The sequence below is a fragment of the Bacillus rossius genome, chromosome 6 (genome assembly GCF_032445375.1).
Source record: "Bacillus rossius redtenbacheri isolate Brsri chromosome 6, Brsri_v3, whole genome shotgun sequence".
Lineage (NCBI taxonomy): Eukaryota > Metazoa > Arthropoda > Insecta > Phasmatodea > Bacillidae > Bacillus > Bacillus rossius.
The window spans coordinates 39,790,303-39,802,455 of NC_086334.1; the positions used below are offsets into that span (position 1 = coordinate 39,790,303).

At 34.2% G+C, this 12,153-nt stretch overlaps 1 protein-coding gene across 4 annotated transcripts in view; it reads right to left on the reverse strand.

Annotated features, from left to right (window-relative positions):
- Positions 1-6,496: 6,496 nt before the first annotated feature.
- The window catches only part of LOC134533068 (cilia- and flagella-associated protein 410), a 44,490-nt gene continuing 38,833 nt past the window's right edge, over positions 6,497-12,153 (reverse strand). For 2 of the 4 annotated variants that reach the window (XM_063370273.1, XM_063370272.1), the window contains 4 exons: positions 10,979-11,149; positions 10,781-10,900; positions 8,528-8,653; positions 6,497-8,070 (listed from right to left, as the gene is read on the reverse strand). In XM_063370273.1, the coding sequence (XP_063226343.1) occupies positions 7,966-8,070; positions 8,528-8,653; positions 10,781-10,900; positions 10,979-11,149 (522 nt within the window). In that variant the 3' untranslated portion in view covers positions 6,497-7,965. The remainder of the gene's footprint in view (positions 8,071-8,527; positions 8,654-10,780; positions 10,901-10,978; positions 11,150-12,153) is intronic. The other 2 variants (XM_063370274.1, XM_063370275.1) reach the window with 1 other exon arrangement.

Consider the following 12,153-nt stretch of genomic DNA (forward strand, 5'->3'; position numbering starts at 1 on the left):
GTATCAAGATGTACTAACACATCACACAGATAGTTACACAGGCAAAGGATAAAGTAAACGGAAGATGTTAATACTTTGGGACGGAATACAATAACAAACACAATTTGGGAACTGCAACTTTCAACAGAATTATGTCTGTTACAATTTACACATTAGTGCAGCTCTGTTTTCATAAACATATACACATCCTATCACTTTTAACATTATAAACTAGTACCTTATTAAAATATATGTGATCAATAAAACTATTTGAATATTAAGTTAATGTACATAATCATAATAATATCTTTAATATGCGAGTACAAATGTACTGTGCTCAAGTCGCAATGAGATAAATGACTTGTTACAACACAATGATTTAAATTAAGACATGCATAACAGTGAGGGAAAGCAACATGCAAGAATCGGCCACGACAGGATTCTCTCTCCAACTTATTTATATAAAATGTCTGTGGTTGAGTATTCAACAACTGTTTGCTAGAGAAAGTTTCAGCAATGAGAGAATACACAAATATGTGGCAAAACTAACTCAAATCTGCATCAAACAACACAAATCTTGAATACAACTACATTCAAGTATTCAACACAAGTTTGCCGCAGGAACAACATAACATGATGAATCATTCACTCTCAAACTACTACGCCAAAACCAGTCTGTATTTAGCTCCGTGTTACAGGTGATACAAACCATGCAGCACACCGTAGGTAACACAAAATTGATAAAGACCAGGATTACCTGCCCAACAAACTTAACATTCTACGAGACTTATGGCCGGTTTCACCAATATCACCTAACTTTTAAGGGCTGCCTAGCACACTGAATTGTTTCACCAATGGTTAAGGAAATACAATCTTAAGCAAAGCTTAATTTAGGCAACCAAAATCAGACCCTTAAGTTTGTAAGAAGTCCTTACCTATCTCAAACAAGTTAAATAATATGTATGCTGAGGAGAAACATAAAGAACTTGCAGAAGAAGTACACATAATTGTTGAAATTAATGTTTTGTATGAAGTTTAAAACACCTATCACGACCATGAATATTTCCACACATGCATAATTATCGTGAAGGACTGAGATTAAAGTGATTTATTTGCAAGATTTTGCATGAAGAAAAATGTAGGAATGCAGGAATTATGGAATACAAGCAAATAAAGAACCAAAATTAAGGGATGGATTAGTTTAGAAAGATAAGTATGGTACAGATACCAAAATTAAGGGATGGATTAGTTTAGAAAGATAAGTATGGTACAGATAGGCTATCAAATGATATTAATGTGGAGCAAGAAATTTTTACTGTTATACCAACCTTCAACACTAAAATTTTCATTAACACTGAATGCAAAATCCTTGTCGAAGGGATTCCGCAGACTAGTAAAACTTCTTTCCATCAAAGTACATGTCTTTAAAAGAACTGGATCAATTATTACACCTGAACTTGGTCCGGCACCAGTTTTAATTAGATGAATTTTCTTATTGGAATGTACCACTTTTGAACGTTTTAACTTATCAGAAAGTTTATTAAAAATTATTTATAGCACACAAGAGGACATTATGGTACATAAAAATTAAAAACCAACTTTTCTCATGCTTCATTCTTTACTTGAAACAGCATCCGTCTGCTTATTTTCTATTTCAGTTCTGTACCACTCAGCTAAGCTCAGACCTTTCATTTTATCTGGAGAAAAATTTTGTATCCTTATACTTTTTATTTCAGATATTTTCTTAATTAATTCTGACATTCAAATTACACAACTCTCTTAAAAGTGTAAATACTCTAATAACACCAAAATAAAATGAGCAGAATAAACATTCCATTTTTTTTTTTTGCTTATTAAAAGATTTTTATTGGCTTGTATATATGTATCAAGTAACAACACGTACGAATACCACCCTGAAAATTATTGGTGCTTTTATCTGTAAGAGGCGAAACACTATCGTAAAATGGTCCGTACCTAAGCAATCCATACATAAGTGAATGTTACGATGGTGAAAACCAATTTTTTGAGTAATGACTTAGAAGATCACATAAACTTAATCATTCCCTTGCTGGGGGTATGTTTAGGAGAAGTTCGTGAAAACTGCCTTTTTTATTCCTTTATAGCAGGCCAAGATACACTTTACAGAAATATGACAGTCTTATAAACACACACAGTAAGGATGCAGTCAGGAATGTTAAGTCCTTTAATGAACTACTGGGACAGCCTGAGACAGGCTAAGGACGCTATTCAGTAACACTGCGCACAATCGCAGCAATTTTTGTGTAGCTGCACATAACTACATGACACAGCATAACACCAACTTTGATTACTAGAAAAGCCATAACTTCACACGTAGAGCATTAATTGTACTGAATGCATTCCTTTCTGTAGCAGGACGTTGGACTTCTCTCCAGTAATTCTTAAATGTTATTTTTATTTTCAATTTTTCCCTTTCTACACTTCTCTCTGCAAATTCGCATTGCAGACAGAATGATGTGATCATGTGATTGCCCTCGTGGCTTTAAAGTGTTATCTAGTGCCATTATGTTTCCATCTCATAGCTTTTGTACAAAACAACAAGAAAAAAAATTGGGATTTTACGGTGATCGCAGAATGCTTCCATATTCAAATGATGGAAAAGGGATGCAGAAACTGTAACATATATTGGTCAGTTTAAGTAGGGGTGAAAGAATTTGGGTCATAGCAAAACAATTGACGTCGAGAAAAAATGAATACATACCGAGTTCCTTGACTAAGGAAAAAAACTTGTATTAAAGCTGGTTCAAAGAATATGACTTTAAATATGACTTTTTCCACTGCTTAGCTGGGTGAAAGCATCAATTCCATACCTAATTATGACTTTTTACACTGCCTAACATACTGCTAAGTCCAATGAAAATGTGCATAAAATTAAACTGTTTTAGTCTTTAGTGTGCTTTACAAAAGTTACTATAAATAATATTTTGGATTCACAAGTTTTGTAAAGTAATTACAAAAAGAAATCAATTTCAAGGTAGGACTAAAAGTGGTTTAGGGATACCACATATCACACACACACACACATATGCACATGTACCCACAAACACCCAAAATGGTCTATGGTTTAAAACATGCGTACTCTTCACAGCCTGCAACACTGTCTGCCAAGCATCTCAGTTCCCAGTCAAGCATATATCCCCTGCACACAAGCTTAAACATTGAAACTTTGTTTCACACAACACATCAACTCAAACATCATTTAATGACAACTACCAGCATCAAGACTTTTCTCTTGCACAAAATTAACCATTAGTTTTATGTATTAAAAACTCTCCAGAATAAAACAAACAAGTTATTACAAAAACAATAAAATTCACTTATCCTACCAAATCACTTCAAGATACCTACTTTCTCAAATAGCTATGTGTCATAAAAACTTTAATTAACTTCCAACGTACTAAAATTGTAAAATTATGATACAAACAACTGGTAAAACATGAGTTTCTTAATAATCATCCTGTTATTATGTGCATGTACTACAAGTTAGTTTCACTCCACCCTGAAGCAAACACCTGCCAATTTTTCCTCATGAGAATCCATGTGAAAAGCACCAAGACATTTTGGTAAATGATAAAATGTCTGGAAAATTTGCACCACGTGTCATGCACCTGTCCTTTGTTCTTTCTTGTACCAAGAAAATACCCAATGTTCTAGAAATGTCACAACACACGTAAATATATAGTTATAAAGATCAAATTTAAGTAAAATAAAATACTAAAATATATGATTGCATGAATAGTAACCTGACAAACAATGTGAAAATTGGCAAATAAAGTTAAGTGTCTTTTCCTAAATAAAATAACTAAATACCAAAATTAATGATAAAATACACATAAAAAACTAAGTCACCATGACCTTGAACATACATAATCAGCTGATGTACTTAATAACTTACTGAAAAACATTATGTCATAAAAACACACTGTAAAATTGCAATGCCACATAATATGCCGAAAATTCTTGAAAATTTACTTATCTTGGTTATAGTAATCAAGTTTGCTAAAGTAAAATCATGTTACAAACAATGCTCACTTTCGAACTTTGCCTTATATGTGACATGCATTGCAACCAACTTGACCAAGTATTCCCCAGGCACATATTTGTCTAATGGCCAAACCATATTGTGCATTCGAAAGGTACGGGTAATAATCATAGCTATAATAGCACATCAGTGAGTTTGCCTCCTTGTTAAAGTCACTCCCCGAAATGGAATCGACATACGGCTTAATTATGATACAGTTTTCCCAACTTAATTCTTAAAATAGCCCTACTGTGTATTACGTCATGAACTACATAGTATTACGTAATGAACTAAACATTAATTTGGGCACTGAATTATCATAAATATATTCTCATAAACGTACAAAACATCTAAAGCACCACTTACACTCTAACAGTCTAACCATTCATTAAATGAATATTATATAAAAAAATTATACATCGCTGCATCTACAAAATTTCAAATGAATCTAAGAGGATGAAGTTGAGAAAATTGTTATGACTTGGAATAACCTGCAACTTAGTGCGTAAAAATGAGGTATCTCCTCCACACACACACACACACACAGTTAAAGATGAATCCTTGCAAAGAAACTTCTTGAAGAAAGAGGGAGTAGTAAATAACAGGGAAAGTGAATGCATGTGAAATGGTTATAACACGCCAAGGAATCTACGGTAAAAGGAGTGGAGTGAGCAGAGAGCAACAGCGTGGTAGACAGGATAAAAAAAAACAGCCTCAAGTACCCTACAGACCTGACTAGAGTGGATGATGATTTTTTTTTTCCATCAAAACTATTAATTGTTTCTATTTTACAGTAAAAAGAATTTAAATATAATTTAAATGGTTTATTATTTGTTTAAATTTTTTCAAGTTTAGTAGTGAATGAGTGGCCCTTACATGTATTAATTTACACCTAGCAGGGCATTTCAATTTTCCAACCACTATTTACAATTTGCCTGCAATCACAGTCACTGCTAGCTTGGTCTAAGAATTTGTATACAGTATTTATTTACTCATTTGACATTTTAATTATTTTATACGTTTTTTTTTTAAAGTTAACTTAAATACTACTGCCAATAGCAATAGCCATATAACACCATGAAAATCAGAGTTTATTTGATTGGTTGCATTGTGACACAACCTGTATGTGAAGAGCACCCATGACAGTAGTTATTAAAACTTTTTGGACCTCTTATACTACCCAGAGTTCAAACTGCTATATATTAACATTTAACAAAGTTTTTTGAGAAGGAAAAATTTTGCTGATGAGGTTAACAGTGACATCAATTTAAAGTACAAGGCAGCAGGGGGACACTAGACAGTATGCCAAGAATGAACATAGCTCTCTTACATGTTTGTATAGATAAAATCAGAGACAAATTCCCCACTGGAATATTATGGGCAAATTTGCAATACATTGCAAAACATTTTAAAATTAAAAAATATATATTCACAAGAATTACAAACAATTCTCAGAAAAATATATTAACACTAAAGGGGGAAACACTTGTTTCAGAGAGTGACTTCTCTTACACATAACAGTATCACCACGAACAAATTAATGCACTTTCCTGACACCCATGGCATACTACCTAACACTCAAAATATTGCATCAGCTGACTGGGCAAGTCCATCAAGCCTGGCGACTTCTGGTGAAGCACTGAACAACCAAGCAATGTGGTGTTGCATAAGGATCAATGAGCAAAAACAAACAAAAATTGTTGAAGATACAACTATAATTTAGGCCATAGGTTTATTTTTTTTTTAATGGATGGGACTGAATTCAGCCAAAAAAATTTTGGCTAGAGATAGAGAGCCACCAAAAAAAAAAGTAAAAAATTAAAAAAAAAAAAAAAAAAAAGCCACAACTTACAGTTTAAAGTGCTTAGCAATGCTGGAATACGACTTTCAGTTGGAGTTGAAAAACAAAATTTATTGCAAATACATTACAGAGAATATATACAAGATATAACTCGAGCATCTGGATATTGTTCTGTGACTACTGCAAACTTGTCACTGTCTTGAAATAATTTTATTAAAATAGTTGGGGGCAACATCCTTACTTCTCACATATTTTTGTTAGACTGCTATAGCACAGTTCATGTTATAAATGTTGCATACCTGCCAGCCAATACAGTTTTTTTTTATCTAAACATGCGATACAAAATGGGCACATTCGGGACCAAGCCCACACAGAATTAGCAATTTTGCCTGATTATCAAATGTTTGTACAGTTGTAATATTACGTGAACGTGATATGTAGAGGACTAGAAAATAGAAAACACTGTACTGAAATGAAAACTAACAGTCATGATAGACACTAAATGAACTAAAAACACAGGCATCAGGCAAACAAATGTGAAAGCAAGTGGCTCAGAACAGTTCCGTATTACAGAATGTGTCAAACCGAAGAATTTGAATTAAAGACCACAGTATACTTTCTTGAAAATGGTGGGGTTAATGATAATAAACCAAGACAACTTTTTATTTTGTTTTATTCAACTGAATACTGGACAGATGCTTTCAATCTTATATACTTTCTATATTATTTGCAATAAACCAGCTGTTAGGTATAGGAACCTTGTGAAGCACAATACACCAAAAGTTGTGTATGTTTTCAACTTATTGTTTCATGTTGAAGCTGCAGCTCAAGTTTATCAGTTGAATTCTGACTCAACCTCTTCATTTTCAAACTCAATTTTTGTAATGTACTGTATCACACCAAGAAATATTAATGGTGAGTTTTCGAATAACCTGCATTTAGAGGTAGCTTAGTTTTAGTAACCACTAAAAACCAGCAACAAGACGACAACTAAAACTGTTGTACTACACCAAAATAATTTATTTCTCTCATCTGCTCTGATAGAGGATGAAATATTTTTCGGAGAACACGAACATGGTTCTGTACTCAAACAAACATTTAAAACTCAAGTGTTTTTACATTATTTAACCAATCCTTTTATCATATGAGTAAAATTGTAGACAAAGGATTAGTGATAAACTTTGTTTCCATGGAAATATAGTAAACTGCACTTCAGAACTGTCAGAAAATGGTACTTTTTCTTGGGATAGGCCGTATAAATTTTTTGTCTGGTATATAATAATATTGTATACAATATACATATATTTTAAGTAGAAGTACGTTTATTATATTTTTAAATTTTAAACATGCTTGTAACTGGCATAGATACAAGTTGCTCAGACTAAATCAATGTTAAAATTTACTGTTATTTAAAAATGCTCAACAGGCTGAGAGCAGAAACAAATTATGCTTTTCAAAATAACTATAAGTGAGTCACCAATAACAATTTAACAAAGTTAACAACACCAAAATTTTTTTAAATACCATAATATCTTTGATTACTCCCTCAAAAATTCCCATATCCCTGCACTGTATTTGAGTTTGAGATGAGCAAAATTTAGTTTAGTGTACCAACAGTCTAAATCAAAATATAGATGATTACAAATATCACTTCCAATTAGAATTTTAAGTTAAACATACACTATGAACTATTAATACAAATATTAACTATATTTAATGTGAACTACTAATTTTTGCAGCCTTTTCTTAATCCACACAAATATAAAACTTCTAATCACATTCCTTAAAAAACATTTATTGCACATTACAAAATATATCCTCTGAACAACATATTTAGTAAAATATTATTTATCAGTGTAAATATATTGAACCATATAGATAAAAAATCTAAATAAATAGGAACTAACATTTGCAAGAATAGAGTTGAGATTTTCAAACACAAACCATGTTAACATAATTCAATGGCCAAATTCATAGAAGGGGAAAAAAATCCTCAAATTTCATGCTGCAAAAAATAGTACGAGTAAAAATGTTAAACATTAAAATTAATAGTTTTAAAATGTTAAAAAAAATTAGCTCAAAAGAACTGTAATAATTTAGCGTGTACGAGGAGCCGGTCAGTCTTTCAGAATTCCTCGATGCGAGAGCGGACGGCAACCTCGACGACCTCCAGGCTCGGGTAGTCCAGCTCCTTGATGAGACACAGCACCGCCGACAAGATGTTCGAGCTCTGGAACACATCGCCACCACTCAGTCATGTGCCATGTGTTTGAGCAATCACAGAGTCGATGGAAGGTGGCTGGGCAAAAACGTAACAGCTAACAAAAGATAAGCCATGGGTACTCACAATTATTCCACCTTAAATCAATTTTTTTAGATAAGTCTAACTACGTAGCGAGTTCACATGTTCTCAGAGCTTTAGTTCTAGATTAGATGACAGTGATTGCTATATATTAGACTTATCACTCAACAAGTAATTCTGGAAGTACTGTTACAGATGATAACATACTCTCATCATTGTTATCTAGATATAATATTGTATCGCCCATAGGTCGGAACCGTCGGATACGACACTGTTAGAAAAAAAAAATTCTAAGCATGTTTTGATCTCCTGTAGCATAGAAAATCCCTCCGCAGTTCACTCAAGAGTGTGAGAACCTGCGTGACATGCCCAGCGAGGCACTGACCTTGGTGGTGGGCCTTCGAGGATAGAGGGGGTGCCCGTTGCTGGACATCCTCTGGGAGACGGTGTCCATCTGCTGGTGGGACTTGAGGTTGCGGTCGTACTGCTGACTTCGTACGTCGTCCTCGGCCTGCAACCAGGTGCGACAGCTGCACACCGCCGGTCCCCGACACCCTGGGGCTGCTGGCAACCACTAGTACCACTTGTTTGTGGGGTACAACATGTACCTGGGAACGTGACAGCACTAACGTCTTGTATGCCGAAAGGGCTCAGTTTGTCGTTCATGGTAATCCACCTTCAGCATTATGTTACGGGTATTACCCTTACGCATTATCCTTAAGGCTCGCTCTCACACGCCATGTTGAATTCTTTAATTTATTTTTTTATTATTAATGTTAAAGGAATATTTCTAAAATATTTACTCGATACCTCCACACATTTAATGATGTAAAAATTCACACAAGTGATAATTATGAAAACTTGTGTGACTTTTTACAACCATTATATTACACTGAATGAATATCTGTTGAAAACATTTGTAACAGAACAAAACATGAAAGGGAGGTAAAGAGTTAAAATTTCAGTTTTAGCACTTAAATCTAAGCGATAAGGGTGTTTAGATACAACTGCAAACAGAAAAAAAATTCACCTATGTTCCGAATTGAGTCGTAAATATAATGTAGTGTTACCTTTCATGAACATTATTGCCCTGGTATTATGCAGATTATTGGCTAGTTTAATACTGCTATCCTTCAGTCATAATTGGGAAAGTTAGTGTAGGCTATGTACTAAATAGTTTGTAAATTATTCTGCACATTGCCAGTCTTAGAGAGTTAGCAAGTGCTATTAAAATTCACTCTGGGTAAAGAATCTGAGTCAGCCTAATCATAAAGACAAAATTTTATGGTTTTATTTTTTTAAGGCCAATTTTGTTTCCAATCCAGATGTCAGTGTTATTTTTTATAAATTATATTTATTCATTATGATAGCATATTATTGAAAAAATACGACACTTAAGTTTTATGATATTTGTTTTGCCAAAAAAGTGTCAGTTTGACTGATCCATGCAGCACTTTTAAAATAAAATAATTTGTAATAAGTATCTTTAGGAGAGAGCTACTTGGATCAATAAAAACCAATCAGAACGTGTTTGGGAGTATAAAATTTGTACAATAATATAATGTAAAAATGAGTAATTGCAGTTGCAAAATAAGTTTTTTTTTTCCATACTATATATATTTTTAGTACATACTTTTCGGTACAAATTCATGGTTTTGATTAAAAATGCTGATTAATTTCATGGTTTAAATTGCAATTTGGTGCTTTATGTTGTATTAACTTTCAGTTTTGTGTTATATGGTGTATTTAGTATTGAAATCCTTTTTGGTGTTATTTTGGTTTCATTACAATTCACCATATAATATTGTCCGTACTCATCCAAAGAGTGTGTGTGTAAACTTTTTGGAATCAGCCAGGCAAAAATGTTAACAATGAATACTTGCTTGACTCTCTACAAACAGCAAATACAATTTAGCATAAATTTGGCAAAAAAAATTGCTGCTAAACACAGTGGAGTCTTTGTAAAAATTGTTCACAATAAAATATAATGGCAGGTGAAGTTAAACCTTAAGGAAATTATTTGGTGTACCTAAACACTAGTGGGTGTAAGTTTCCAACACAGCAACTTGGAGGTTTTCATTTGCAGTGGACAGAGTTGAATGTTTCGTGACTAAAATAACCATCACAGTTTTGTTGTGCCTAACAGCAGCAAAATGCAGATACATAATTGCTGACATAGTTAAAGTCAATAATTTGAATGATAAGGAAATTACATACATACTAATAATTAGTTCACATTTCAAGATGTTTGGTTGACATTTCAGCAGTGTAAAACACATTTTTAAAAAATTAGGAGAAAGCATTACAGAAAATTAGCGAAAAAAAATTCTGAGCACTAACAGCATTGAATTCTGAGTCATACACATGTAAATAATCTGTGACAGAAGTCAAGACTGAACATTCATAATTAAGATTAAACAAATTATTGGGAAGTTATATTTAGTGAAGTACAGGACTATTTCAAAGGCACGAAGAATCTTCACTAGAACACTTTTGGTCATATATATTATAAATTCTGTCTGTATTGCAAATGTAATTTTGATCACGAAATGCATTGGTGTATGTCACATGTTTGCAAGCTACCAGGTGTCCATTTTGTATCTTAATGCCATGGACAGTCAGAGAAGGAAACACTCACCCACTTTCCTCGGCCGTTGTACTCGCTGCCTTCGCTGCCGCTGTCGCGAGGGTCCTGGTTCAGGTGGTACGAGCTGTTGCTCCTCATCCTCTGCAACTCTTCACTGCTCGGAGATATGTTCTGCCCGACAGACGAGTGCATCAGCAACACAACAGTTACCAACAGTTACGAGGTGTTGTCCTCCACAGATAGCCTTACCTGCTTCTCCTCTGCACTGGGAAACTCTGCCGACCTGGGAGAGGAGAGTGCATGAGGAGGGGTGCTGGAATCAGGACCGAGGATGCTGGAGTTCTTACGGAGCAGGTGGACATCAGGATCACTGCCCCTAGGCGTTCCCCCCTTGGTGGTTACTTCGTGACGACGCTCCATCTGCCGCAAGGAAAACTTAACCATTAACCAGCCTTTAAGTACCTTGTGTGGTCGGCATGGTCATAGATTGTCAAGATGATGTGTTCATGACACAAGGAGATCTGGCATCTCAGACATTGATCATGACCTTTTAGAGAATGCCCGACACTTCTCTCCAAAACAAGATCGCACACTTGGTCAAATTACTATCATTCTACGCAGAGCCAGAACAAAGACCAACATTATATAATTTCAAAATAATTCCATAATGTTAACCAAAAAAAATTTTCCTAGCCAACATGTTCACACTACATCAATCCTATTGAAAGACATTACAGTGAAATGGACCAGCAATTTAAACACTGTTTCCTTCCTCAGCTAAGATGTTGCAAGAAGTTATCATAGTAAAGTGTACCTCATGATCACTGTCAGGGACATGCATCACAACTCTGATGAGATGGATCGTGACATTCACAAATTACAAGTTAATACAAAATGTACATATTTCATAATTTAAGTGTTTAAGTAGCGACCAACTGCTTGTGCCCGACGGACATGTCGCATGTGCACTCTCTGTTTTGCTATGTGTATGTTCATCATCTGCCTTACGGGATATTGTATCTTTCACAATTAACTCTTCCCTGCTTGATCTACCAGATTTTGGGGGGTTTCCAGTACCCCCAAACGATGATTCTATTTCTGATTTAACTTGAGACGCGTATCTGACAATGTTTCGTTCTCCTAATAAGAAAACATTCTCTCAAGATAAATCTTCACAAGTTGCACCTAAGTCAGAATCACAAAATAACTAAGAAATAACCAACTTAGTTGAATCTCTTTGTGATAAAATTGAAGATTTGAAGAATGAAAATTTGATCTTGAAAACATTATTGATCGATACTACATCTGAAACATCTGAGATAAAGCATGAGTTGTCTCCAATTAAGCAACGCTTAAATTCCATGACTGATAGTGATTTATCCTATAGTCAAGATCTAGAGATCTGACGTCGTTGAACCATTGGG